The sequence below is a fragment of the Emiliania huxleyi genome (genome assembly GCF_000372725.1).
Source record: "Emiliania huxleyi CCMP1516 unplaced genomic scaffold EMIHUscaffold_52, whole genome shotgun sequence".
Taxonomy (NCBI): Eukaryota; Haptophyta; order Isochrysidales; family Noelaerhabdaceae; genus Emiliania; species Emiliania huxleyi.
Window position 1 is genome coordinate 294,470 of NW_005198091.1, and position 25,920 is coordinate 320,389.

Sequence of the window (25,920 nt, forward strand, 5' to 3'; positions counted from 1 at the left end):
TCGCGTCGGAGAGCCGGGTCAGCTGGTCCTTTGATCCGGAGAGCAGGTAGCGGCCCGCGGGGTGCCACCGCACCTGCGTCACCGGCCCCTTGTGCTGGTGCAGCGTCGCGGCCTCGCGCGGCGCGCGCGGGTCCCACAGCTTTGAGGAGCCGTCCTGGGGAGGGGGTGCGGGGAGGGGTCAGAGAAGGGCCCGGGAAGGGTGGGGGGAAGGGTCCCCGCAGCTTGGGGTGGGGTGGGGTGGGGTGGGGGAGCGCTCGCCTTGGAGGCGGAGGCGAGCATCGCCTTGTCGGGGTGCCACTCGACGTGCTTGACGTCCCACCGGTGCGACTTGCCCGCCTGGACGAGGCACCGAGGGCGGCTGGACGGGGGCTGTGCGCGGCTTCTGCGGCGGTGTGCTACGAGGCGCCTCGAGGCCGACGCCGGCCCCTCTCTAGGAAGGGTGTGGGGAGTGTCTCGGAAGTGTCTGGGAGGCCTCGAGGCCGGCGCCAGGCATCAGCCGCACGGTGGTGCCCCTCTCGAAGTCGAGCACCTTCCGGCGAGTCGTGCGGAGGTATGCCCCACGCCCTGCCGAGACTGTGCGCCGGGCCGGTGCGAGGCGGCGGTGCGAGGCAGCGGTGCGAGGCAGCGGTGCGAGGCAGCGGTGCGAGGCAGCGGTGCGAGGCAGCGGTGCGAGGCAGCGGTGCGAGGCAGCGGTGCGAGGCAGCGGTGCGAGGCGGCGGTGCGAGGCAGCGGTGCGAGGCGGCGGTGCGAGGCAGCGGTGCGAAGTGGCGGTGCGAGGTGGCGGGTGCGAGGTGGCGGTGCGAGGCAGTGGTGCGAGGGGGCGGTGCGAGGGGGCGGTGCGAGGCAGCGGTGCGAGGCAGTGGTGCGAGGGGGCGGTGCGAGGCAGTGGTGCGAGGGGGCGGTGCGAGGCGGCGGTGCGAGGGGGCGGTGCGAGGCGGCGGTGCGAGGCAGTGGTGCGAGGCAGCGGCGGCGGTCTTGCCTTGACTGTGCCGTCGTCTGAGCCAGTCGCGAAGTAAGTGTCGGTCGGGCAAAACGAGATGGCGCGCACCTGCGAGAGCAACGGGGGGGGCCGTCCAGACCGCGTGGCGGGCTGTTGCGTGGCGCGCGCTCTCGGAGGCGTGTCGGAAGTGTCAAGAGCGTGTCGGAGGCGACACGCACCGCGCCCGCGTGCGGCGACACCTCCTTGACGTTGTTGAGGGTGGTCTGCCAGTACTTGACCGTCCCTGCTCCGTCACCCGACAGCAGCCACTCGCCTAATCTCGGCGAATCTCGGGTGCACCTCGGCCCAATCTCGCGTCCCTGTCGCCTGGCTGCAGCCGCACGCCTCCGCGCGACCAGCAGAGCGAGAATAGGGGCTCGTCGTGCGCCTGGTGGAGGGAGATGCCCGTCGGGAGATGTGGCCGAGAGACCGCCGAGAGGCGGCCGACGCGTCTTCTCGTCGCGCCTGCTGCGTCGCCTCAAAGTTGAACGAGAAGCCCGACCAGAGAGTAAACATGCCGTTGTAGCTCGCGGTGATGAGCCTGCGCCCGTCGGGCATCCAGCAGCCGGCGTTGACGGAGGAGCGGTCCTTGTTGAGCGCAGAGTGCACGAACCGCGTGCACGCCGACGCCGCCGCGTTGGAGAGCGTCCCGTTCGGCGGGAGCATCTCGACCGCCGCGTCTGGCGATGCGTCGAGCGTGTACGGCGAGGCCTCGCGCTCGGGGCAGAGCGTGCGCTCCTTGAGCATCCGCACGGTGCAGGCAGAGTAGTCGACCGTCTTGCGGCAAAAGTGCTTTGGGTACGCGATTTTGCCCGTCCCGGACACTGGAGCGCCAAAGCCGGGAGGAAAGCCCGGCGCGGCCATCGCGCGCGCGCGCCCGGAGCGACGAGCCACGAGCCACGAGCACCGAGCACCGATCGAGCGAGCGTGCCTCAGGAGATATCTCCACCGCTTCTTCTGGCGAGCGCGGCGTGCGCGGCCAGGTGCGGTGCAGCGCGCCGAGGAGAGTCTGGCGCGCAATTTTTCTTTTTTCATGGCTCCGGGGCAACCCCTCTGACCAATGACAACGACTGCACCCTCCTCCTCCCATTCATCGACTGCGCCCTCCCAATTCACCGACGCCTTCTTCTCTATTCTCCATGGGCTCGATCCGATTCCGCAGCGTGCCGTCGTCCCCAGCCGAGAGAGATTGTTTTGTTTGAGATTTTTAGCACTAATTTTTGTTGCCCCAGCGGCGGTGCTGCGCTGGAAGCAGCCGCGGGCACGCTGGGCTCGAGTGCAGGGCTCGATCAGTCAGCAGCTTCTTTCTTCCCTCAAGTTGCGCCCAAAGCGCAAAGCCAAAGGGATTTGGCGGACGAGGGACGTTCCTTGGGCTTGGCCTGACTTTCGGCGAAGTTGCGGTGGGGTCGCGAGCTCGCGACAAAAGCTGGGGGCGGGCTCGAGCCTCGGGCTACAGTGTTGTACGGGCGAGTTTCCAGGCTCCAAAAAGGCCAACTCTTTTGATAAATCGCGCGCTCCTGCACGAGCCAGGAAGGCGGACCCATATACGACAAAATCAGAATTTCATCTAAAATAACGCAGAAAAATGAAGACCCCGCCAAAATGACGTACTCAATACCTGACTTTTTGAGCCGCAACGGGGTCTGTGTAACTTTCGCGAACTCATGTGGGGGTATGCAGAATTGTCAATGGCAAACAATGGCGCAGAGCGTCCACGCCCTCAGAGCCGCTCGCGGCCTCCTCCTTGGCGGGAGCTCCGGTCCGTCGCTTCGTATCCATGATTGGTGCCACCTGGACGCATCCCTCCTTGTCCCACTTATCAAATTTGTGCAGGCGAGAGTACTCCCCCGAATTCCAGCGTTTTTCATATTTCTCATCCTTCTCCTGCTATGCTACTAGTACCGGTCTGCGACGCGGGCGCCTTGCGGGCAGAGCAGAGCCCTTAGCCACCATTATGTCTTGCACGGTCGAAACGTGACTCCGGTGAAATACACGTTTGAAAATAAAAAACAAACCTCTAAACATCGCCGCATTTCAAACCCGCCAAAGACCAACCCCTCTCGTTTCACCTGGATGAGGCGGACGGCACTTCGCCGCCTGACAACGACCCCGCGCGTCCGCAAGGTCGCCGTGATCGGTGCCGGGACTTTGGGACAGCAGGTCTCTTTCCAGGCCGCACTCAGCGGCTTCGACGTTGCGCTGCTCGACACCACCGAAAAGCGCCTGACCACCGCCAAGCAGGCGCATGAACGCTTTGCGCGGCTCTTTGTCGAGCGCGGCGAAAAGGTTCGCGCCTGGCGCGTGCCGGCTGAGTCAAGCCTTAGCCCTCAAGCCGCCCTTCAACGGATTTCTTACACCACGGACGTCGATGAGGCGTGCGGCGATAGCGATCTGCTGTCCGAGAATGTGCCCGAGGTGCCGGCAGTCAAGACTACGGTGTACGCTGAGCTGCACGCCGCCGCGCCGTCGCACTGCATCTTCACCACAAACTCTAGCACCCTACTGCCGTCGGATTTTGCAGCGGCGACAGGCCGGCCGGAGCGCTTTCTCGCGCTGCACTTCGCCAACCCCATCTTCGACGGCAACATTGGAGAGGTAATGGGCCACGCCAGCACGGACGAGGCTGTCTTTGAGCAAGTCGTGCAATTTGCCCGCGACATTCACATGGTCCCTATCCGCATTGAAAAGGAGCAGAATGGGTACATCTGCAACTCCCTGCTCGTCCCATGGCTCAACAGCGCCCTGTGGCTCGTGACGAGCGGTGTCGCCTCACCCCACGACGTGGACCGCACGTGGATGATCACGATGGGCGCGCCCAAGGGGCCAATGCAGGTCATCGACGTCATTGGCCTCGAGACGGTGCGGAACGTGTTTGCGCACTGGGGCGAGGTCATGCGTGACGATGCCGCGGGCAAGCAGATGCTCGCCAACGCCGCCTTCCTGGACGCCAAGCTCGAGGCGGGCTGCGCTGGCATCAAGACCGGCGACCCCTCGTCCGACACCGCCAAGGGCATGTACGACTACCCTGGCCCAGCCTTCATGAAGGACGACTTCCTCGGCTGAGACGACCTCTTGTTGGGCTGGCGCTGCCATGTCGACTCCTCGCCCGCTAGCCTCGTGGCTGCACCTCTCGACTCTCGGTCTCGCACTTACCACGCGCCTCTCCCTCCAACTCGTCCCTTCATCGCTGCGGCAGCCTCCTTCCTTGCACCTTGCTCCTTGGGCGTGGCCGATCGCCGGTGCTGAATGGTCGCTGTGTGGAGAGAGATTTCCTGAGCGTGTCTAAATCGCGAGCTCGACGGTCAGCGGCCGGTAGTTTTCCTTTTCTTCTTTTCTCGGAGTAAAGTTCAGAGAACGGCGCCAGCAGCAAGTCCTACTACCCCTAACACACACCTCCATATCGTCGCCGTAATGCTCGCGCTTGCTACAGCCTCCTCCGCATGGTGGTTCCCGTCTGGCGCGTCGACGCGCGACGCGACTGTCGACGGGATCGACCTCGCCTGCCCCGACACTTCCGCGCCTTTCGGTCTCGCGTGCGGAATGAAGGTCGTTGCGACAGCAAAGGCGTCCTGCTCCGACGTTTTGGAGGAGATGCACGCGCGTGTGGACGGGCAGGCCGACGGGTCCTGGCACGACCCGCACAACCGCGGCACCTACGCTGTCCAAAAGTACGGTGGCAGCTTCTCGACCTCGCGGCTGACGGGCGACGGCAAGTTTACGGACAAGCAGCTCTTCACGTTGACCCGGACGGGGAGTGGCTCGTGCCAGATACAGGCCTGCAGCCGCAGCCAGGTGCCTCGCCTGCGCGCCCATGACCACACCCCGCCGCCGCGCCCGTGACCGGCGGTCGCCGCTGCAGGTGCCCTCGGGCCTCGACGCGGGGACAAACTACTGTAACCTGAAGATGCTCTTCTGTGGCTCGCATGACTGCGCCGGCGGCCGCTGCTGCAAGCCGCTCAAGCATGACTTCACCACCGCCGGCGAGCAGACGGAGAAGTTCATGCAGTCGAGCGTCGATCTTGGCGCCTGCCTGAAGGTCTAGGCGGAAGGCCGCGCCCCGCGCGGCGTGAGCTGCGCAGGCCCGAGCCCTCAGTTCATTAGTGAGTTCAACATAGCCGGCTGTGGCCGGTCAGGATGCGGCGTGTTTTCATGTTCGTTTGTCGCGTGTGACGCGTGTGTGCTAGCGTGTGTGCGCTCGCTGTCCGTGACCGTGTTGCTGTTGGCGTTGTGACACATCCGGACGTGCGGTGTACGATGTGGCGCGTCCCGGGTAACTGACTGATGCCACTGTGCTGCTGCTGATGATGCCCCTCCCAGACACGAAACACGTACACGACTTCACGAGAGCGAGAGCCTTTGTGGGAGTCCGAAAGAGCGCGCCGCGGTGTCCCGCACCTGCCTGCGCACCCTGACGAGCGAGACGCGATTAGGAGAGAGATGCTAGAAGAGATCTGCCGCCGCGGCTGAGCTAGCGCCACCACTGCCACCAAGCGATCTCGCCACGCGCGATTCGCTCCGCCCGCTCCTCCGCCCGCCGCTTGCGCTCCTCATCGCGCTTGATCGCCCACTCCTGCCGGAAGCCCGTCTGCGCGTCGTTGGTCTCAAAGAGCACCTTCTGCAGCGCCGCCTTCCGCTCCTCGACGACCTCCTCCCCGGGTTTGCTGCGGATGCGGTAGGTGGTCGTCTGCATGAGCTCCTCGGGCGGCATCGATAGCCGGCCACGGTTCCACGCCAGCATCAGCACCGGAGGGACAAAGAAGACGATGCTCCACATCAGCATCGCCTGCGATGCGTGGCGCGCCGGGTGTCGCACCGTGCGGCCCGAGGTGTGGCGGAAGGAGGGCGCACCTTTGTGTTGTACACGAAGCCCATCAACCGTCTGGGCTTGGGCTGGCCAGGGATCTGGCCTGGGTCGTGGCTCTCCATGACAGCGCTGGCGGACGGAGCGATACGGATACGGCACGCAGGCGTCAAGGGAGGGTCGCACTCGCGCGCCCAGATGAGCCTCGGCTTACCCGGAAATGGCATGAGCTGTGAATAGGAGAAACCTCCTCTTTGGTTCTTGATGGGAGGCCCCAGGGTGGGGGCCACCTCGAACCCCTAGCCAGGGATTCGAGCGGAGGGTGCCCCGGATTCATCTATCCGTCGGGCCCCGGTACATTCATTAGAACTGATCACTTTGCGCAGCAGCCGTCCCTTCGCCGACTGGACGGCAGTGCGCTGCGCTGTCGCTCTGTCGAGCACGCTTTCGTGCTTCGTTCGTTGTGACCCCGCAGATCGTCCTCAGTGGGGGAGACCGCGACACCGGTGACGGAGCGCAGTTGGGAGTGTCTTTGGCTCACGCCAGGGCGCTCGTTGCTCCTCCCCCTCTTTGTATCTTCCATACTGCGTTTATCAGAAGACGTAACGTTCCCGCAGATCGCTCGGACCCTCAGCGTTCCTAACTACGATGCTGCATGCCACTCGGGCCTCCGCCGCAAGCTGGGAAGGATGAGCCCGCAACGCCTGGTACGGATAGCGCCGTGACGCAGCGCCTCATCGAGCTCAGTGGAGACGAGCGCCCCGAGGAGGCGACGACACTAATCGCGCGGCAAATGGGACTCACCACAGTTGGCCTGCTCTCGCCATTTACAGACCTCGAGGTGCTGTCGCTCTCGCACAACCTTCTCACTTCGCTCGCGGGGTGCGACCTCTCGCGCCTAGTCTCGCTCAACGTCAGCTTCAACAGGATCGCGAGCCTCGGGCCGCTCTCGAGCTGCCAGCGACTCACACATCTCTTTGCGTCCAACAACCGGATCGCGTGCCTCGCGCCACTCGTCAGCTGCCCGCTCCTCGTTGCGGTCTCCCTCTACCGCAACGAGCTGACCTCGCTCGACAACGCCCTCTCCTCTCTTTCTCGCCTCGCCAACTTGGCTGAGCTCGACCTCGGCAGCAACCCTTGCAGTGCCGGGCAAGAGGAGTACGTCCGCCACCGCACGCTCCACAAGCTACGTCGGCTCTCCGTCTTGGACGGCGACACAGTCACACCATTCGACCACGAGCTCGTGGCGGGTGACGAACCGTCGCTGGCGGCACCTCGCGCGAGCCGCCTGTTCAGAGATCCGTTCCTAGACTCGAACCCCATTCTGATGCAATACCTCGCTGAGGCGGAGGCATCGCGGGCTCATGCCTGCGGGGGCGCCGGCGCTGAACCGAGCGGTGAGGCGACCCCACACAGCGACACGAAGGGGGTCAGCTCAGTCCTCACCTTGCGGCGGCCGATGGTGGAGCGATTGCGACTGACGGCCGCCACGATGGAAGCAGCCAGCCAAGCAGGCACCGACGCCGCTCAGCTCGCCTCGCAGCCGATGTTCACCTCTGGTGACGATGCGCCCGACAAGAGCGCCGAAACGCACCGGGTGCGGTCCCTGCTACTCTCGGTGCAGCAATTGACGCTGGAGCGAGACGAGGCCCGCGCCGGCCGCTCCCGTGCGGTGGCCGAGGCGGCGGCGGCAGCGGCCGAGCTCGAGGTGTTGAAGAGGGAGCATCAACAGTTGCGGTCGTTGCTGGACCAGGCTCCTGCAATCACTATATTGAGTACTTCGCCCACTGAGCCTGGCTGACACATGGTGCGAGGTTTATGACCACAGTCGCTCCACGTCTCTCGCGCACGTGCTCGCCGCCAGAGCCGAGCGCCGCGCCAAGTCGATGGGCAGTGTGTGTGTGTGGTGTGTCCGATTCAAGAAAAATCTCTCCGATTTAATGACACTTTGTCCTATGACGTGAAAACGGAGAGCCAACCAAAATGTCGACCATCGGGGTAGTCCGTACTATACCTACTACACCCCCACCCCCCCACATAATTGTACTCCTGACTACACATCTACATCTAGAATCAGAGAGACAACCTGCGGTCCTCTCGAACAACACTATAGCACAGTAACATCTAACATCCAGGGCACTCCTCGCTCCGCCGATTGGGCACCCAGAGCCTGGCCTCGGCGCTATCTCCGGCCAAAGCTCTCGGCCTGACGGTGCACAAAGACGGACGTGTCGCTGCGGCACTCTGGGCCGGGCCCAACTTCGCAGCGGCAGCCGACGAGCTGCGCGAGGCCGATGAGTGATGTGTGGCCAACCTCAAAGTGCATCTCGGCTTTTGTGCCGAGGAGCGTCGCAGCAACGTTGATGTCGAGCCGCACAGGCGAGGCGAGCGTCTTTTGGATCGCCTCGAAGGCAAGGCCAACCAGCCCGCCGCCCGAGTAGCGCTGAAGGAACTCGCGCAGGTCGCTGTAAAAGTTGACTCTGCGCGCCGACCGCGCGGGAATGACTTCCGTCCGCTCGAGGTGGCCCGTGGCGATCCGCTCGCCCGTCTCGGCGTCGTACACGAGCGTCTCCGACCCGTCCTCCCATAGCGTCAGGTTGAAGCCTGCCGCGTTATACATCTCGATCGGGATCGTCATGCGCGCCTCGCTCGCAGTGTCGTTGGCCTCGCCTCCGCAATAGGGAAGGGCCGGGGCGAGCATGCACGATATCTCTGAAGTGACGCGCGTGCTCAGCCCCACGAGGCTGCCGAGGTCGGTCGCGCAGACGCCCACCTTGTACTCCTCAAAGTCGTACAGCTTGAGCACGTTCGCCGGCGCGCCATACTGGACCGCCGAAACGCCCGAGCACATTTCGAGGCCGTCGAGCGGCTGTGGTCCGCCAAAATCGAAGTTGGCGGCATAGTGGGACGCGTCCTGCGCGATCGCGATGGTCCAGCCAAGAACGGGGACGCGATACACAAACGCGACGGTCGCATAGAAGCGCTCGCCGCCGATGCCACGCTGCGCATGGGAGAGGCGATGGATGGTCTCTCCGTCCTGCTTTGAGTGGCATCGCATTGAGAGCTCGTCGCCCCAGCCGGGCGGAAAGGAGGAGCGGCCCGCGTCGCAAAAGATGGCGATACCAAGGTCGTGCGCCTCGAGCGGGTCCAGCGCGAGGGCCGCTTGCGCAGAGAGCGGCGGCAGCGGGCTGAGGCTCGTGAGAAGCACCACCCGGTCAACGGCGTAGCCGAATATGAGCGGGTTGAAGACAGCGAATGAGACGTTTAGTGGGAGGTCCAGCGTTCGCGATGTCAGCTCATCCAGCTTCTGCGCACACTCGTCGTTCGGGCTGAGGCACGGCTTGCACGAGCCCTCCTCCTCTGTCGCCGCGACCTTGGCCGCTCCCGTGTAGGAGGCAATATCAGCACCCGACAAGGCCGGCTCTTTGGGCACACAGGCGCTGATCTCGCAAATCACGAAGCGCAGATCGTTTGTGAGCGTTGTCACCGTCACCGCGGCAAAGATGCCGACCGCGATCCACCACAGCACACACAGAGAGCAGAGGACAGCGAGAATCCGGCGCCGGCGCCGAGTGAGCTCCCAGCCGCAGCAGCTGGCCGAGGGCGTCGGCTCGTCGGCCGACTCGACCGACTTGTCCGGCTCGTCAGCGAGTGGAAGCTCGATCGTGCGGTGCGAGCCTGGCATAAATTGCGGCGACGCGAAGTCGTTGGCCAGAGGGAGCGTCGACGACGAGGCGGCGCCAGCCGTCATCTTCTTGGTGAGGAGAGAGCAGCCGTGGTGACGAGGAGGTTGTTCGTCTCCCTTGCCGGGCTCTTCAGCTGGTGTTAAAAAGAATTTCGCGGCGCACGGGCACGACATGGATGTGGACTAGCATGTAGGCATGTAGGTAGAAGAGCAAGGAGAGGTGTGCTGGACGTGGAGGCGATTTGCCGGGGGAGGCAGGGTCCAGAGGGACCCGCGAGTCCCGAGCGAGAGATTCTCTCTCTCTTTGAGTCTCTTATCTTTCTCTCCTCTTGAGAGAGAGTTTTTGTCCTCTTGAGTGCCGGAGAGACGGGCTAAAAGTTCCTGTGTGGTGGTGTACCTGTATCCGTGCCAGTGCGGGCCATTGCGCAGCGTAAATATCTGTCTTTCAGACTGAGGGACTTAGCCGAGCACGACGACATGCACAGAGTTATGCTCGCGGGGGCACGTGCTTTCCCCCCTCCACATCAAGCACACAAGCTCACACGCTCGACATCTGGAGGAAAGCGGACTCCGCCAGCCGCTGGAAGTTGGCGAGCTCCGTCCTGGCGGCAGCGGTCGCCTCGTTCGAGTGCCGCGCCTGCGCGTGCGCCTCTGCGACGACGCCATTCTTGATCTTGAGCTGCGCCGCGAGGTCGGCGCACTTCTCCTGCAGCTCCTTGAGGGCGGCGGACGAGCCGGCGAGCTCTGCGTGCGAGGCACGCAGATCCGCCTCGCGCTGCACGAGCTCCGCGCGCACCGCCGCAAGCGTGTCGCGCTCGCTCTTGAGCTTGGCCCGGACTTGCTGCGCCTCTGCCGCCGAGTTGGCCGCCGCGACGGAACGCTCGGCGAGCCGGTTGACGGTGGCGGTGAGCTCGTCGCGCACGCTGCTCTCGCGCTCGCGCTCCGCCTGCCGCTCCCTTTCCAGGCTCGCGCTCCGCTCCTCCGCCTGGGCCAGCCGCGAGAGCAGTTCTGTCCGCTCCTCCTTCTCCGCCTCGAGGTGGGCGAGCATGCTCTCCTTGAGGCTGCGCCGCTCGGCGCGTGCCTCCTCCGCCTCGGCCTGCAGTCGCGCGGAGAGCTCGACCAGGTCGAACGACCGCGCGCGCTCCTCCGCCAGCATCGCGTCCGCCGCTTGGAGCAGCCGCGAGGGGCTCACGCGGTCGCTCATCGTGATGTACGAGCCGGCGCGGGCCATCCCGCCCTGTGACGGCGCAGCGTGCGAGACGAGGGAGCGGCTGGAGACGAGCGAGCCACGGCGGGGTGCCCAACTCGTGGATGGGGACATCGGCATCGGCGAGCGGGCCAGCTGCGGCGAGGCGAGCCGGAGGCTGTGGCAAAGCTGCTGCGACTTGGGCGTGGGCGGCGGCGGCTCCTCCTGCCCGGCATGGTCGCTGGCGTGGGCGGGCGCCGCGGGTGGCCGCTCGGACTCGAGCAGGAGCTCGGCCAACAGCTTCTTTGGCGGGCGGACGTCGGCGGCGGCATCGGCTCCCATCCGTGTGACTCGCAACCGTCACGGCCTGCGGGGCGCTGGGGACGTTACGCGGGGACGGCCGATCGAGAAGTTAGTGCAGTGCTGCTCCGACCACCGCCACGCGCTGGGCGGTTGTTGCGCGCGCGCATGTTCGCGTGCCAGTGCGCGCCAGTCCCGCCTACGGGACGTAAATTCTTTTCCCGGTCGAGTAGTGCAGCTAAGTGCCTCGCCGTCCTCGCAGGAGTCGCTTAGGCGGCTCCCGTGGTGTGCCTGTAAGAAAGAAAGAAAGAAAACAGACAAGGGAGGGGAGGGGACCGTGGTAAAAGAAAGAAAACAGACAACCCAAGGGAGGGATGGGAGAACGGCCGTGGTGTACCTGTGGTCGTGTGGTTGTAAATTCTTTTTCCCTGTTAGTGCCAGTGCGCGCCAGTCCCGTGCCCAGTGTTGTGCGAGGGAGTTAAGTTGTAAAATTCTTTTTCCCTACAGGCCTTCAAGTGGGGGGCAGGACCCCGCGCCTTGCTGCGAGCTGCGACCGCTGCACTGCGACGCTGCGAGCGAGCCTGCCTGTCCTGCCGCCAGGGCTGCTCTCCGCCAGCAAAATGCCACCCATGATCGTCTCGCGGCTGTCCTTCGGTCGGAGGACCTCCTTCGGCCGCAAAAAGGAAGTTGAACCGACACCACTGAGCCCAGTCCTTTTAGTGAAGCCCTTCTCGGGCGCGAGCGCCAACGTCGATGCACACATAAATACGGCGGCAGAGTATCAGCCGGCAGGGACAGACGAGGCCACAGTCCAGGCGAGCGAGTCAGCGCCTGAGGCAGCTCTGGCGATCACGGCCGAGTCAGCGACTGAGTCTGAGGCAGCTCCAGTGCCGCCTTCTCCCGCTCGCAGCCCGGCCAGGCTCTCTGGCGTCCGACGAGCTGTGGTAGCCGCCGCCGCTGCGGCGGCGAGCCCTCTGGCGGCGAGCCCGTCCGCATCGCGGTCGGGAGGCAAGCCGCGGAGGAGCTCTACACTCTCCTCCCGCTCACCGAGCCACAGCAGCGCGCTGATCTGGTCCAAATCTCCGCGGTCGGCGCTGGCCGCGCCCGAGTCGGAGAAAGTGATGGTCGAGGTGGGCGGCGTGCGCTTCGCGACGACATCGGCGACGCTCGCCAAGGCGGAGTACTTCCGCAAGAGCCTCAAGGAGAATGCCGACAAGGAGAACGGCTCTTCCTCCGCCTCGGAGCCGCGCACTCTCTTTGTTGACCGAGACCCGGACGTGTTCCGGCTGCTGCTCTCGTGCGCCGCCGCACGCCCGGCTCTGCCCGAGGCGTGAGCAGCGTCTCGTCACAGCCTCTCTGCTCCCGAACAGGTGCCTCCGCCACGACAGGGTGATCCTGCCCGAGGGCGACGCCGACCTCTTCCGGCAACCGCTGCCCCTCTCGCCGCCGACGCCCTCGCCCGCCGCCTCCCCTTCCATGCCGACGCCTCCCCCGCCCCCAGGCGCGCGCTGCTCGACGCGATCTTTTACGGCTACGTCTGGCTGCTCGAGGAGGTCAAGGCGGCCGTGATCGACCACCTCGGCCTGCCGGCGGCCAAGGCGATGGCGCGGCCGCTTGCAACCGATCTCGACTCGGTCTCGGCGCAGTCTCGGCGTGATCTCCCGCAGGCGATCATGGCCACCTACAACCGGGCGCACCCAGGAAAGCCGATGCGCGCCCGCAAAAAGCGGGAAAAGGCGAGGCTATTCGACGTTAAGTGGGCGAGCCTCGACGCCGCCTTCGACCCGGCGACCGGCTGCCTGCCCTCCCTCTTCTTCCGAAAGGCAGACGCGGCGCACGCCGCAAAGGCGACCGTCCCCGCAGCGCTGCTGCCCTCACCACTGCCTCTCACTCCCCTGCCGCCTCTCGCCCTCGCCGCAGCTGCCTCCCTCACTCCACCGCTCCCCTCGCGGCTGCTGCCTCTCAACCCCGCCGCACCTCGCCAACCCCTGTTCCTCTCGGCCCAGGCGGCGGCAGCGGCGCGGTGGAGCTCCGTCCAGCACGAGACATGCCCGAGCCGAGGCCAGCCCGCCCTGCTCAAGGCCCTCGATGCGGTCAGGGGCGCCGCCGCGGCGAGCGCGGCGAGGGATGAGGACTCGCCGCCGCCGCCCACGCCACCGCCCCCCAGGCCGCCGCCTCCGCCGCCTCCGTGCTCGCAAGGGAAAGGCTGCCGCCCAAGGGAAAGGCTGCCGCTGTCGCCCCTCGAAGAATGGGCTCACTTTATGGCCGACTATGACTGAGCGCATTAACGACCCTTCGCGGGCGGAGCAACGGTGGCAGCTGGTGGCACGGGGGATAGCGGCGGGAGAAGGGCTCTCTCTCTTTCTCTCTCTCTCTCTCTCTCTCTCTCTCTCTCTCTCTCTCTCTCTCTCTCTCTCTCTCTCTCTCTCTCTTCTCTCTCTCTCTCTTCTCTCTCTCTCTCTCTTCTCTCTCTCTCTCTCTTCTCTCTCTCTCTCTTCTCTCTCTCTCTCTCTCTCTCTCTCTCTCTCTGCTATATTATAGCCGCCACTGTGTACCTTGTGGTTGATGCGAAACGATCAGATCTAAAGCAGTTTGAGCTTTGAGCTTTTTTTGTGTGTACTCCTAAACGAAAACCGCAATGAGTTACAGCCGATGTGCATGTGGTTGTGTGGAGCGAACGAAGATGTCAGATCACAGATGCGAGCGGATGGATCTCCACTTGTGGGGTTTGTGCGCGATCTCGTCGTGATCGCGGCTAGATGTGACGGTCACTGTCGTGCGCAAAAAACTCTCTCTCTCGGCTCTCGCTCACAAAGCGGGTAACACTGCTCAAGCTGGTCACTCACTGCAAGGCTGCAACCGTCAACCCGACCCTTAATTGTTCACTCCACAGCGGCACATCGCGTACAGTATTGGTTACATGCACTCGTCAGCGGCGTGGGTCTCCGCCTCAGCCGCGCTCCACCGCCCTCGCTGGCCCGTGGCGACGTACGAGCGGAGAAAGTCGATGCAGAAGGCGCCCTTGCCCGCGCCCAAGTTGACCAACACTTTTGGGAGCCATCCCTTGGGATCGACCGCCGCCACGTATGTCACGTCTGTGCCGCCAGCTTTGTTCGCTCGCAGCTGAAGGCCCGCGATGTCGCAGCGGCCGCGAACGTTGCCAGGCACCTACCAAGACGGACCAGCCCTCAGATATTGGCAAGGGCGCGTGGTCGGGGGCGGCAAGGGATGGATTCTACCTCCGGGCAGGCAGGGTGCTCGATTGAGCGCGATGCAGTGACCCAGACACCGGGCCTCACCTCCTTGACCGTCATCGCAACGCACATATCTCTCGCATTGACGAGGCCCATCACGCCCTTAAAGACCCACCATGCGACGCTGTACGATGCTGACTCAACTGTGCCAGCCTCTTCGACAAGCCTTCCTTCGGCGCACATTGGATCCCAGTCCGGACGACTGGCCACCTTGGAGGCGGCCTCCACGACAGTGAGCAGCGGTGCGTCGATCGACCCAAACGCGCGCCATCGGTGGAGAGCTGCGGCGCGGCAGCGCTCGATCCTCACCCCCCGTCTTGTCTTGTAGGGCTCCCAGCCGTCTTGCTCGGCGACGAGGGCGCAGAGGTCGGCAGCAACCGCATCCGCCGTCGAGCGCACGTCGAATTGCGGGGAGGGTGGCATCCGCAGAATGAGGGGATTGTCCGCGTAGCGGGGGCGCTTGAGGGAGGGGCTCGAGGAGGGGTCGTAGAATGTCGCCTCGGAGGGTCGCCCCGGAGTGTCGCCTCGAGAACGTGTGCGGACGGGTACTTTCCTGGAGGTTGAATGAAGAAGAGAAGAATTCGGGCATGAGAATCCGATGCATACCAATTCTTCCTTCCGTTTCCGTGGGACACATCTGCCGCCGGGAAACACACGCCTTCGTACCGCGGACGGCGGGCATTCCTGGCCAGGGGTGGCGCTCCGACCGCCGAGAGGCAGCGGATGCTTAACGGCCACTACGTCGCCGTTGGTGATGCACGCATCGATGGTGACGAGGACGTCGAGGCATCGAGGCGCCGCGCCGAACGCGTTGCGCGTGCCAAGTGTGCCGACAGCCGCGTTGCGCCTGCAGAGATCATGCAGTACCATGGAGTTGGAGACGCCCGGATAGATGGCGAGGAGGACGAGGAGATTGCTACCTACCGCGCGGCGCGGGTCGCGCGCGCCAAGGCTAAGGCTGTGAGGTTAAAGACAGACCCTCCAGTGGCCAGCACCGATGGCGATGCCGGTGAGGCCAACACCACCCTGGCCCGTTCCGGCAGTGCTGGCGGCGACGACTATGCCCTAGCACGTGCAAAGGCGTATGCGCGGCTTGTGCGTGAAGCCGAAGGCATAGTAATCCCGCCGCCGGTGGACTCTTCCGGCGGCAAGGCGCGCGCCCGGAGCGGGAACCACATTGGCGGCGCCACTGTGAGCACCCGCGCTGCCGGGCTGAGCACGACTCCGCGCAGCGGGTCGGCCCCGCTGCGCTCCATCGCCGTCGTGGTGGCGGCGGTGTGCGGCCTCGCCGCCCTATCGTATCGTGCTCTTCCAGAGAGTGCGCCGAGCCCGCCGCCACCGCCGGCGGCGGCTGCGTTGAGCGACGGCGCGGATGCCTCCTACTATTATGCGGCCGATCGGCCGCCCCCAACCGCGCAGTCCGCGCTGAAGCAGGTTGACCTTGTCTGGCGCTGGCTGGGCTGGACGGCCTCTGGCGCTTGGCTCGGGAGTGGGCCCCGGCCAGATCGGGAGAGGGGCGCCGGCAGGCGACCGGGGGAGGACGACGGTGACCTGTGGGCGTGGGCAAGCCACAACATTGGGTGGCTAGCAGGACAGCTGCTGCACGATGCGCTGCCACCGGCCGACACCGGGCACATGGCGACATCTAGGGCGAGATCACCGCGTCGGTGAAGTTCGTGTTGCCTCCTAGCGCGCTCCCCTTTTGGTTTTCCGTAAGCGTATGTATGTAACTGTAGAGAGGACTCGGTTTGGGGCGGCGAGTGGGAGAACTTTTCGGCGGTCGTGGAGGTCGTGGAAGTCGTGGAGTGGCGAGTCACGCTCGTGCGGACAGCATCGATGCCGGCGCCGGACGCGGCGGCGAGGCACACGAGCGCCGGCGTGGCGCGTCGGCAGGCCCACCACGAGCGGATGCGCGACGAGCGCGCTCGGGAAGCGGCCGCGGGCGACGCGGAGCTTCCGCCGGAGGACGACGCGGTCGAGATGGCGAGCGCCGTCCACGTGCTGGACAGCGTGGGGGAGGTGGGCGCGAACTACACCCTGCTGCGCAGCAAGGAGACGAAGGCGAAGCGGTAGACAAGTGCCTGTGGACGTCTTCAGAGCGGGAGAGCGCCCTAACCGGAGCTTCTCTGTATCTGTTGCTCGGCTGCTGCATCTTCACAGTAGTACGGTGTACCATCAGTATAGAAAAGGCGGTGATTTTATCAGATCGACCATCGAGCTCAAGCCGAGAGCGGCAGTACGTCTACGTCGCAGAAAATCGTCTACGAAGCGGCCTTTCACACCAAGGGGCTGACTTCTGTCCGCTTTCTCTCAGAGGCGGCGAGACGTCCGCTACCCCGCGTCGAGCTACCCAGGTTGCTCGAGCTCGGCTAGCAGCGACTGCAGCCGCTCCTCTGCGCGCGCCGCCGCCAGCTCGGCGCCAAACTCGTCGATGAGCTCGCCCGCAAACATGCCCGCGAGCCCAAACTTGGAGCAGTTGATCCGATGGTCGGTGACGCGGTCGTCTGCAAAGTTGTAGGTGCGGACTCGCTCCGACCGGCCGCCGCTAGCCGGCGCGCCGCGCGCCGCCTGCTGCTCGGCGCGCCGCTTCTCCTCCTCGTGCGCCTTGACTCTCGCGGCGAGCATCTTCATCGCCGTCGCGCGGTTCGAGTGCTGCGAGCGCTCGTTTTGCGAGAAGGCCTTGATGCCGGTCGGTGTGTGCGTGAGCCGCACGGCGGACTCGGTCGTGTTGACGTGCTGCCCGCCCGCGCCGCCCGCGCGCATCACCTCCACCTGCACGTCCGCCTGCGAGACATGCCCCGGGCATGTGATGCACGCGACCTCGCGGGCGCACATGTCCACTCTCCGCCTGCGCGCCTCGGTCAGTTCCGGCACCTCGGCCGCCTCGTACTCCGGCATGACCGCAACCACCGCCGTCGAGGTGTGGACGCGCCCCTGCGACTCCGTCTCGGGGATCCGCTGCACGCGGTGCGTCCCGCTCTCCGACCGCAGCGCGGAGAACACTCCCTCGCCCGTCACCGACGCCGACGCCTCGCGGCAGCCTCCGTACTCAAACGCAGAGTGGGACAGCAGCGAGAAGCGCCAGCCCTTGCGCTTGCAGTAGCGCTCGTACATGCGGAGGAGCTCCTCGGTGAAGAGGCCAGCCTACCAGGGCGCATGACGCGTCCACCACACGGTCTCGCAGAAGAGCAGACCTCCGCTGAGGTAGCCGCCTCGTTGCCGCCCACGCCGGGGTGCAGCTCCACCAGCGCGCCCCGCCCCGCCGCCGCCTCCTCCTCGTCGTCGACCGGGACCAGCAGCGCCACCAGCGACTCCTGCTGCACGCCCAGCGCCGCCTCCGCCTCCTCCAGCTCGGCTCTGGCGAGCTCGCGAAGCTCCGCCTCTGACGAAGCGTCGTCGGCTAGCTCCCTCAGCCCACGCACCTCGGCCGCGCCCTCCTGCACTCGCGCGTGGGCGTCGGCGATCGGCGCGAGCCGCGCCACCTCTCGCGCCCGCGCCACGCTAAAGTCGCCTGACGACATCTCCTGCTGCAGCTTGGCATGCCGGCGCACGAGGCTCTGAACGTGCTGCTCGATCCCTGCACTCAGCGGCGGCGCGCTGCCTCGGCTCAGGGCCCGGACCGCCGCTGAGAGGCGCGCGAGACGTCGCAGCGGCGGAGCGCTGCGCCGGTCGAAGCGGGGCGCGAGAACTCGCTGCACGTACATGCCTCTTTGACGTTTTGCGCCGCCGACACCGCGAAGCTGAAGCGGCGAGAATTTACTCTCATGAGCTGTGAACAGACGCACTTGCCTTCGGGGGCAAGTGCCGCAGGGTGGGCGTGCTTTCACAGCCTCACGAGAGTAGCGAGAATTTTAGAATTTTTCAACAAAACTCCTTTAAACAACACTGGGCACGGGACTGGCGCGCACTGGCACTAACACCAGAATTTTAGAACGAAACAAGAAGACAACGCATCAAGTGCTCCAAGTGCTTCTCCCAAGCTGCAGAAACAAGCTTTCAGTGCCTACCTACAAGTGTAGGCACTGGATTATCGTGCGCGCGGAGCGCGCTGGTGCTACCCGGACACACGCGCGGAGCGCGCTAGCTGGACACACGCGCGGAGCGCGCTAGCTAGACACTTGCGCGGAGCGCGCTGGCTAGATACCGCGCGGAGCGCGCTGGCACCTATGTGCGCGGAGCGCACCGCGGTACCGGTAGAGTCTAGACACATAAATGAAGACAGTCTGTTGCAGTCAGTTGTGGCCACGCTGCTTCGAAGCTGGCCTGACGTCGTAGCACGCGTCTGGCAGACGCTGTGTCTTTGCCTTCTTCCGCGTCATGACCACACCCCGCTGCAGCGAAGCTCCAATGCCGCCCCTCTGTGCATGTGACCTGTCGTTGTGGTGAAAGCGGTCTTCCCAGTTGAGCCCGCCCCAGTTCTCGAGCGCACGGTTGATGAAGGGCACGGCGGCGGCCGCATGTAGCGCCCAGAGACACGCGCGGAGCGCGCCGCTGCAGAACACGCGCGGAGCGCGCCGCTGCACAGGCGCGGAGCGCCGCCACTTGAGATTGGGCCCGTGGGTGGGCCGAGTGGTTCCTAGCGTGTGAGTCAACTCTTAATAGAACTCGCACCTAGCCCTCCTCAACCCTCAAATTTTTCTTCGGGGCGCACTCCGCGCGCGGCGCTCCGCGCCTGACTCCTTGAGCGGCGTAGGCGCTGGCTCGCACATGTTCTGCAGCTTGGACTCTCTCGCATGACAAGCGATCCCACGACAGCGATTGTGGGGACTACATGATCCGTACGTGAAGGGTGGAGGAGCCCGTCCGCGGAGCTAGGCGGTACGGGCGCCCTCCACTGGGGCCGAGGGTAAAGAGGACGTCTGCCGCTTGCTTGTTCTTGACGTCGTTGACCCAACTGGCACGCTCAGGGGAGTTGAGCCAGTATGGTATGGTATGTAGGAAGGTGAAGAACAGTCAGGCTCGGACTGGACACCGACGCGGTATGGGTGGACGCTAGACAGATGATGACGACACGCACGAACGACACACAGACACAAACAAGCTCACAAGACACACAGCCAGCGGGCTGCCACACATCCTGAGTGGGCGTACACATCACTCAGGCCACGTCCCCCCTGTCGCCCCCCCCAGCACTCCAAGGTGCCAAGAGACAAACAACAGCACAACAACACAGACAGGCGACAGGGGCGAACGTGTGAGACTAGAGCAGGCTTGCTCAGCCTCTAGCAATCTCGTCGCCGGCTGCAAGGCACGGACGAGTGATACGCGTATTGCGCGCCTGCTTGTTGATGTTCTCGGCGTCGCCCGCCACCGCGAGAAGTTGTGTTGCGTTTTTTTCTCACACCACGTGCCTCTTGAAATCTGTTCTTGAAAAGTCGAGTCAAGAGGACTGGCGAAAAAGAAAATAGCTCGCCAAAAGAATCCTCCGCGAGCAAAGAAAATAGCGCGGAAAAAGAATCCTGCACGAGCACAGGTCGACGCACTCTTTGGCTGCCTTCCGACCACCATGCCCCGGCATGCGCGCACCATCAGCCACGTCGAGCCGCTCCTCCTCAACGGCCAGCTCCACGTGCAGCAGCACGACTCGGCAGCGGCAGAGCTCGCAAAGTCTCCGGTCTCCGACCTCGTGCTCCCGACGCGGCGCCGCTGGGGCAACCTCCTCTTCCTCCTCATCTTTACGGCGCTAACACTCGGCATCTGCGGCGGCGCTGTCTGGAGCCTGGTTCACTACTTCGACTCCATCTGGCAAAGCGGGTTTGTGGCGGCGCTGCTTCTCGGCGGCATTGCGTTTGCCTTGCGCTACGCCGCCATCTGGATGTATCGCAACGTCCTCGTCCGCCATTTTTGCACCACGATGCAGCTCTCACGCGAGAACAAGGAGAGCACGCCCGTGCTCGAGTGGTTCAAGGTGTGGCTGCCTCGGTACATGAAGGCGCAGCAGGTCCAGTTCAACAACGTGGCGCCGCTCTTCCGGAAGAAAGACGGCACCACCTTCTTCACCATGTTCCAGGACACGCACAGGGCGCCTAGATGCAACGAATAGCCGGCCCTCGTATTCCAACGAGGCGACGGTAGTGAGCGAGCAGCCTGCGGCAGTGCACCCCGCAGCCACCGCGCGTACTCGCCGCGCAGGCGCAAGTCGGACCAGCCTGCGGCAGTGCACCCCGCAGCCACCGCGCATACTCGCCGCGCAGGCGCAAGTCGGACCAGTTCGCGCTCTCGCTGTGGGCGGCGCAGGGCTCGCACAGCTTCGTCTTCCGGGCGCACGACGGCAGCTGCAGCAGCGTGCTGATGTCGTATTACACTAAGGGCGAGATGAAGAAGACGGGCTGGAACAACGAGCTGGTCGCGCAAGAGTACATCGACCTCTACATCTTCGACCCGCTGCACACGCGCCTGCGCCACCTCGTCGAGATGCTCGAGCGTGCGCAGCAGGCGTACGGAGAGAAGGAGGAGGGCGTGCTTCGCTTCCAGAGGCGCGAGTCGAGAAGACGCGGGAGAGCCGTGCAGAGCGCCGCTTCACACCGCTTCACACCGCCGCGTGAGCAGGTGGAACTCGTGGAAGGAGATGTGGGAGAGTCGCGGAGCGGACGAGCCGATCACCACCAACTTCTCCTCGCTCGTCTTTTACGAGCAGAGGCTGCTGCACCGTGTCTACGAGGAGGTCGAGTCCTTCCTCGCCACGCCCTCCGCCGACCTGCTCGCCGCCGGCCTGCCGCTCAAGATCGGCCCTCCCTCCCGCCGCGCGCCAGTGGGAGACGGCCGCACACTTCACGCTCGTGCCGCTTTGAACAGGCTTCCTGTTCCACGGCCCGCCCGGCACCGGCAAGACGCACCTGGTGCGACTCCGCGCTGCTCCGTCGCGGCCGCCCCTCGGCCGCCCCTCGGCCGCCCCTCGGCCGCACCCCGGCCGCACCTCGATGCACCTCGGCCGCAGGTGCGCCACCTCGCCGCGCGGTACGCGCTCGACATCAACATCATCGACATGAACAGCGGCCAGATGAACAATGAGTCGCTGCTGCAGTGCTTCAACATGGCGGCGGGCATCATCCTGCTCGAGGATGTGGACAATGTCGACGCCGCCATCGGGGTCAAGAGCGCCGACGACAAGAAGGAGCAGCACAGGGTGGCGCCCGCCCGGCCGCTCGACGCGCCCGACAGCCGCACCTCGGCGGCACCTCGGCGGCATCTCGGCTAGGTGACGCTCGACGGGCTGCTCAACGCGCTCGACGGCGTGCAGCGCGGCGCCTCGAAGCGCATCATCATCGCAACCACAAACTATCCCGAGAAGCTGATGCCGTCCATCCGCCGCCGCGGCCGGCTCGGCCTCTCCTTCGAGATCACGTACCCGAGCGACGCGACCCTCGGCCGCCTCCTCCGCCACCACCTCCCCAGCGGCGCCGACGTGGCCGACACCACCGCCCGGCTGCGCGCCGTCGAGACGCGGCTCGGGCTTCCCGCGCCCACCGCCGCGCTCACCGACATCTTCGCCAAGGCGGTGTGTGTCGCGGCCCACTCCCGCGACCCTTCTCACGCCGCGATCCTGCCCACTCCCGGCCGACCCGCGGTGACCAACTCCGTCTGCTCAGGGGCTGCGCGCGCGCCTGCCTCGCGCGGCGGCGGACAACGGCGACGGCGGCGCGGCGCCGCCGCTCGACGCGCCGCTGGCGACGGAGAAGGCGATCGAGGAGGTTGGGGCGATTGCTGTTGGGGGATCGGGCTGAGGACAGCGCCTCTTCACACGGGGCACGTGCTTTGTGGACAGGTTGAAGAGGTTCTCTCGGAGGTGGTCTCGACAAACAAGAAGGTCTTCAAGACGATCGACGAGCTGCTGTCCTTCCTCCACCTCAGCGACGCCTGGACGAGCGGAGACCGCGAGGCGTCGGGGCTCGCGTGGGAGCGTGTCGGGCCGGAGCCGCCCGCCGCGCCTGTATACGGAGAGGCCCCGCGCGAGCTTGTCAGTGCCAGGCTCTCCACGGGGCTAGCTCGCCAGGAGGGCGGCGAGATCACTCGAGAACCCGTTGTAAGCTCCCGTAGGCTCTCCAAGGGGCTCGCCGGGAAAGTGGCGAAGGCGAGCGGCAAGGCCGAGGGAGGGAAGGCGCCGTCCTCTTCTGTTGCGGCCGCACCGGCAGAGACGGATCCTGCTGCGGAGGGGGAGGGGGGGGAGCAGGAGGCGCCGGCTGACCCGTCGCTGCTTGAGTTCAGCGACGAGGAGTGGAAGCGTTTCCAGGTGCCGAGCCTCACGGTCGAGCGGTACGTGCGGGTCGAGGGCGCCGAGAGCGGCGGCGCCACGGTCTACTACCGGCCCGTGGACGACGACGCCAAGCGTGACGGCCGCCCGAAGCCGTACGCCAGGTCGTTTGCCGACGCGGGTTGCTCGAGCGCACTGCTGTGCAAGAAATTGGACGATCACCAGCTGAAGGATTGCCTGAGCATCGGCGCCCTCGGCCACCGCATGCAGCTACTGGAGCAGTTCCGATTCTTGTGAATGAAGAAATAATACGGTCAAACTCTGAGACGAGATGGGATTTAGGGACATGTGTGTCCCCGCCCTCTGCACGAGATCTTGGTGAGACGTGTGACAGCTCTGTGAAGGGAAAAGGATCTTCAAATCCGTCGGGTTACCGTCCCTCACACACCCCTGCGCCCTGGTCATTATACCCGACACTACGGCTTTTACGTGCATTACACTGGTAGGCAGTGCGCGAGACGTTACTCGCTCGGTCGCTGCTCGTGCTCCGCGCTGCGCCGGGACCCCACTGTGGAAGACGGCTAGTGCTAGTCCCCCATCGGGAGAGGACGACCCCGGCGCGGCTATATCTGACGGTAGAGCGCTAGAGCGAAGTAGAACTCGACACTTTACGTAATTAACACCATATGTGCATGCGGGCTCAATGCGCGCCCCGCGCCGTCTGAACTGCTCATATGTTGGCACTCAGTGGACCGGCGGGGCGCGCCCCTGGAGCTGGCGCTGGGTCATCGCCTCCCCCATCAAGACCTACTCCCCCTCGCCGCGGCGCCGCGGCTTGCGGATCTCAATCTTGTTGCCCGGCTCGCGCGCGACCCTCCGGCGCTGGTTGAGCGGGAGGCTGCGGTAGTCGGGCGCCGCGACCGTCTCCTCGACGGACCGCTCCACCGCCTGTTCACGGCTGGAGGCGTGAGGAGACGCTCGTCACGGCTCGTTGGCGCGCGGCCCGCTCGACTCGCCCGGAGCCCCGCGCCGACGATGCTCGTCACGTCGGCGGCGATCTCGGCGAGCGAGCGGCGCGGCGTGTACTCGTTGAAGAGGTCCGCCTTGCGCGCCTGATCGATGGATGGATGCTCATCAGCTGACCAGCAGCCTCCCCGCAGGCCAGGCCCGCCTCGCGCGCCTCGGCGATGAACTCGGGCGGAGCAGAGGCGTACGACGACCGCACCTGCTCCTTGAGCTTGCGCAGCACCTGCCGGTCCGCGAAGCCCTCCGCCTCCAGCTCCTCCACGCTCGCCTGCAGCTCCGATATCTCGACTATATCTCGGCTATATCTCCGCCTCCACCTCCCCCACGCTCGCCTGCAGCTCGCGCAGCAAGCGCAGCCGCCGCGACGACTGCGCATTGGTGGCGGACCGTTCCAGGCCGAGTGCGAGCATCTCCGCGCGGAGCAGCGCCGACGCCGTCGCGTCGCTCTCGCCGCCCGCGCCCCCGCCACTCGAGGGAGGAGTGCCGTCCCTCTCTCGCTGCGGCTCCTCCGCCACGCCCGCCGCGAGGGAGCGGAGCTCCGTGCCTTGGCGGTGGCAGAGCAGACCGTCACCTCGCTCCCGCGAAGCAATCAACCCGGTGCGGCACCATCTGCGCTACCATCTGCGCTACATCTCGCTACATCGCGCCGAGCTCGTCATCGAGCGTCTGCAGCAAGCCGCCGAGCAGCTTGCGCTGGCGCGCGCTCGCCTCGGCAAGCGCCTAAGGGCGTGTCGCGCGGGCGTGTCGCAGACGTGTCGTGGACATGGCTCGTCCCTCGCCGTCGGCCAGCGCCTTCTGGCCCGACTCGCGCATCGGTGCCTACAGGGAAGGGTCCGAGACACTTCCGAGACGCGCTCGCACCGCTCTGCCCCGCCTGCCGCATCGCGCGCCAGCCGCTGCCCCTTCGGCCCGAGAGGGAACGGGCCGGGCGTCGCGGACGGCGCCGTGCCGTTCCACCGCTCCCGCTCCTCGGCCTGCTTGGCCTGTTCACACCGCGGGGCGTGAAGAGGAGGCGGTACACGCCGCCCGAGTCTTTGGGGTTGAGTCCAGCCTCGGAGAGCCGCTTGGCGCGCGCGAACCAGGCGGGCGCCTTGACGCCGTCCTTGGAGTAGAGAGGCGCCTGTGTCAACACGGAGCAAGGCTCGGCCACGCTCAGAGACGTCGCCCTGCGCACTCCGTTGATATGGGGCTCGCCTCCTCCTCCTCCTCCTCCGCCCCGCCCAGCTCCGCCGCCAGGTACTCGTCGATCGCCTCTGGCAGCGCAGCGGCATCCACGCCAGCAAGCAGCGGCCGCGAGCTGGTCCTCGGCGTCGCGTCGAACCAGGAGCGAGTCGGCTGGCGCAGCGACTCGTCCTCCTCGAGCACCTGTTGAACACGTGGCTTGCGCGAGGTCGATCCCATGCTCAGGCATGCTAGTTGCACTGATCAGTCCTCGCGCCTTTGCCCACGCGGCGTTCTCGTCGTAGGCGGCCACTCGCACCGCCTCCTCCTCCGCCCGGCTGAGCTGCGCGCCGGTCGGCACGAGGCCGTGCAGCTCACGCATCAGGTTGCCAACCATGTAGGGCGCGCGCAGGCCCGCGTGCGAGACGGTGTACTGCATGCGCCCCTCCGCTGTGAGCAGCACGACCACCGGGTCGTAGTAGAGCTCGCGCTCCTCGAGGACGCCCCACTCACGCGGCAGGCCGAGGGCGACCCGTTGCTCGACCAGCTTCTCCAGCCCGCCCACAAAGTTGAAGGACGGGAAGCGCTCCTTGTACTCGGCCTCCTTGCCGCACGCCTTCTCAGTCTCCTCCGCCTTGCGCACGCCGACCAGCGCGCAGCCACACGCCGCCAGCTCGGCCGCCTCATCCTCAAAGGCGTCGAGGAGCTCCTCGAGCTTGGGGTTATTGCCGTCCTCGGCGTAAAAGACGAGAGCACACAGCTGTCCGTCCACGCCAAGCTCCTCGGGCGACGGCAAGAGAGGAGCCTCACTCGGCGGTGGAGATGGCGGCGGAGGTGGCGGCGCTGCAGCAGCCCGCTCCTCGGCCGCCGCCATCGCCTCCCGCACCACCTCTCGAATCGGCGTCGCTGCTGGCGTGGTTGCTGCCGGCATGCCAGCCTCAGCCTTCAGCGCCTTGAGCTCCGCCTCCACAGCCTCGGCCTTCAGCCGCTTCAGCTCCGCCTCGAGCTTTAGAATCTTCGCCTCTGCGTCGGCGTCAGCGGCGACCGGCGGCGCCGTGCGCGTTCGAACCGGGCGGAAGCTGAGCCTGGGAACTGCGGGAGCTGGGGCGAACGCGGCGACGCTGATGAGCAAGTAAAATGTCATGCCGACCGGCAAGAAGTCACCGTGGCGATGTGTCTCGGTCGCCGCCTGTACAGTGGCGCGGCGAGCAGCGGTAAAAGAAAGAAAGTTTGCGATGAAGGCAGGGATGGGGGGGGGGGGGGGGGACGGCACGCCGCCATGGTGCGCTGGACAGCGGCACAACACTGTTTTCTTTTCTACCTTTATTATTATTATT

The 25,920-nt window shown here is 65.6% G+C and overlaps 13 protein-coding genes across 13 annotated transcripts in view; 6 read left to right on the forward strand and 7 right to left on the reverse strand.

Moving 5' to 3' along the window:
• The window catches only part of EMIHUDRAFT_451907 (hypothetical protein), a gene marked incomplete at its 3' end in the record, with an annotated part of 2,944 nt that extends 957 nt beyond the window's left edge, over positions 1–1,987 (reverse strand). The window contains exons 1-7 of the mRNA XM_005766196.1: positions 1,445–1,987; positions 1,325–1,367; positions 1,159–1,253; positions 980–1,048; positions 473–529; positions 259–336; positions 4–154 (exon numbers count right to left, since the gene is read on the reverse strand). Coding sequence (XP_005766253.1) covers positions 4–154; positions 259–336; positions 473–529; positions 980–1,048; positions 1,159–1,253; positions 1,325–1,367; positions 1,445–1,843 — 892 coding nt within the window. The 5' untranslated portion in view covers positions 1,844–1,987. The remainder of the gene's footprint in view (positions 1–3; positions 155–258; positions 337–472; positions 530–979; positions 1,049–1,158; positions 1,254–1,324; positions 1,368–1,444) is intronic.
• A 1,065-nt stretch (positions 1,988–3,052) lies between these two features.
• On the forward strand, positions 3,053–4,042 carry HBCDH (3-hydroxybutyryl-CoA dehydrogenase; the record flags this gene model as incomplete). The annotated part of the gene is made up of 1 exon (XM_005766197.1): positions 3,053–4,042. One exon carries the CDS (start codon positions 3,053–3,055, stop codon positions 4,040–4,042), a length of 990 nt encoding a protein of 329 aa, XP_005766254.1.
• A 308-nt stretch (positions 4,043–4,350) lies between these two features.
• Positions 4,351–5,976, forward strand: EMIHUDRAFT_437026 (hypothetical protein). The gene is made up of 3 exons (XM_005766198.1): positions 4,351–4,771; positions 4,839–5,762; positions 5,828–5,976. Exons 1-2 carry the CDS (start codon positions 4,391–4,393, stop codon positions 5,019–5,021), a joined length of 564 nt encoding a protein of 187 aa, XP_005766255.1. The 5' UTR covers positions 4,351–4,390; the 3' UTR covers positions 5,022–5,762; positions 5,828–5,976.
• A 459-nt stretch (positions 5,977–6,435) lies between these two features.
• On the forward strand, positions 6,436–7,581 carry EMIHUDRAFT_212346 (hypothetical protein; the record flags this gene model as incomplete). Its single annotated transcript, XM_005766199.1, has 1 exon — positions 6,436–7,581. One exon carries the CDS (start codon positions 6,436–6,438, stop codon positions 7,579–7,581), a length of 1,146 nt encoding a protein of 381 aa, XP_005766256.1.
• A 238-nt stretch (positions 7,582–7,819) lies between these two features.
• On the reverse strand, positions 7,820–9,639 carry EMIHUDRAFT_451910 (hypothetical protein; the record flags this gene model as incomplete). Its single annotated transcript, XM_005766200.1, has 1 exon — positions 7,820–9,639. The coding sequence occupies one exon, from the start codon at positions 9,637–9,639 to the stop codon at positions 7,963–7,965; it is 1,677 nt and encodes a 558-aa protein (XP_005766257.1). The 3' UTR covers positions 7,820–7,962.
• Positions 9,640–10,003: 364 nt separating this feature from the next.
• EMIHUDRAFT_212348 (hypothetical protein) lies at positions 10,004–10,993 on the reverse strand (the record flags this gene model as incomplete). Its single annotated transcript, XM_005766201.1, has 1 exon — positions 10,004–10,993. One exon carries the CDS (start codon positions 10,991–10,993, stop codon positions 10,004–10,006), a length of 990 nt encoding a protein of 329 aa, XP_005766258.1.
• A 1,079-nt stretch (positions 10,994–12,072) lies between these two features.
• EMIHUDRAFT_103681 (hypothetical protein) lies at positions 12,073–13,230 on the forward strand (the record flags this gene model as incomplete). The annotated part of the gene is made up of 3 exons (XM_005766202.1): positions 12,073–12,248; positions 12,453–12,804; positions 12,958–13,230. 3 exons carry the CDS (start codon positions 12,073–12,075, stop codon positions 13,228–13,230), a joined length of 801 nt encoding a protein of 266 aa, XP_005766259.1.
• A 637-nt stretch (positions 13,231–13,867) lies between these two features.
• Positions 13,868–14,628, reverse strand: EMIHUDRAFT_212350 (hypothetical protein; the record flags this gene model as incomplete). The annotated part of the gene is made up of 2 exons (XM_005766203.1): positions 13,868–14,119; positions 14,191–14,628. 2 exons carry the CDS (start codon positions 14,626–14,628, stop codon positions 13,868–13,870), a joined length of 690 nt encoding a protein of 229 aa, XP_005766260.1.
• Positions 14,629–14,842: 214 nt separating this feature from the next.
• Positions 14,843–15,934, forward strand: EMIHUDRAFT_356859 (hypothetical protein). The gene has a single exon (XM_005766204.1). The coding sequence runs from the start codon at positions 14,929–14,931 to the stop codon at positions 15,874–15,876; it is 948 nt and encodes a 315-aa protein (XP_005766261.1). The 5' UTR covers positions 14,843–14,928; the 3' UTR covers positions 15,877–15,934.
• Positions 15,935–16,551: 617 nt separating this feature from the next.
• On the reverse strand, positions 16,552–17,726 carry EMIHUDRAFT_66652 (mitochondrial translational release factor; the record flags this gene model as incomplete). Its single annotated transcript, XM_005766205.1, has 3 exons — positions 16,552–16,971; positions 17,047–17,331; positions 17,400–17,726. 3 exons carry the CDS (start codon positions 17,724–17,726, stop codon positions 16,552–16,554), a joined length of 1,032 nt encoding a protein of 343 aa, XP_005766262.1.
• A 1,985-nt stretch (positions 17,727–19,711) lies between these two features.
• EMIHUDRAFT_212353 (hypothetical protein) lies at positions 19,712–22,693 on the forward strand (the record flags this gene model as incomplete). The annotated part of the gene is made up of 7 exons (XM_005766206.1): positions 19,712–20,208; positions 20,400–20,687; positions 20,755–20,956; positions 21,143–21,331; positions 21,404–21,703; positions 21,795–21,896; positions 21,971–22,693. The coding sequence occupies 7 exons, from the start codon at positions 19,712–19,714 to the stop codon at positions 22,691–22,693; spliced, it is 2,301 nt and encodes a 766-aa protein (XP_005766263.1).
• Positions 22,694–23,019: 326 nt separating this feature from the next.
• On the reverse strand, positions 23,020–23,951 carry EMIHUDRAFT_451911 (hypothetical protein; the record flags this gene model as incomplete). The annotated part of the gene is made up of 4 exons (XM_005766207.1): positions 23,020–23,344; positions 23,413–23,508; positions 23,577–23,690; positions 23,755–23,951. Coding segments are annotated over 4 exons (511 nt in total), but the record flags the coding sequence as incomplete, so codon positions are not given.
• A 107-nt stretch (positions 23,952–24,058) lies between these two features.
• EMIHUDRAFT_212355 (hypothetical protein) lies at positions 24,059–25,727 on the reverse strand (the record flags this gene model as incomplete). The annotated part of the gene is made up of 5 exons (XM_005766208.1): positions 24,059–24,142; positions 24,265–24,405; positions 24,444–24,588; positions 24,663–24,725; positions 24,799–25,727. 5 exons carry the CDS (start codon positions 25,725–25,727, stop codon positions 24,059–24,061), a joined length of 1,362 nt encoding a protein of 453 aa, XP_005766265.1.
• Positions 25,728–25,920: the final 193 nt, after the last annotated feature.

What these genes read in the sequence shown, in the direction of transcription:
- EMIHUDRAFT_437026 (XM_005766198.1), top strand. Translation starts at nt 4,391, where the DNA reads ATGCTCGCGCTTGCTACAGCCTCCTCCGCATGGTGGTTCCCGTCTGGC. An exon ending in AGGCCTGCAGCCGCAGCCAG is followed by an intron (nt 4,772 to 4,838) that starts GTGCCTCGCCTG and finishes TCGCCGCTGCAG; the next exon opens with GTGCCCTCGGGCCTCGACGC.
- EMIHUDRAFT_356859 (XM_005766204.1), top strand. Translation starts at nt 14,929, where the DNA reads ATGCTTAACGGCCACTACGTCGCCGTTGGTGATGCACGCATCGATGGT.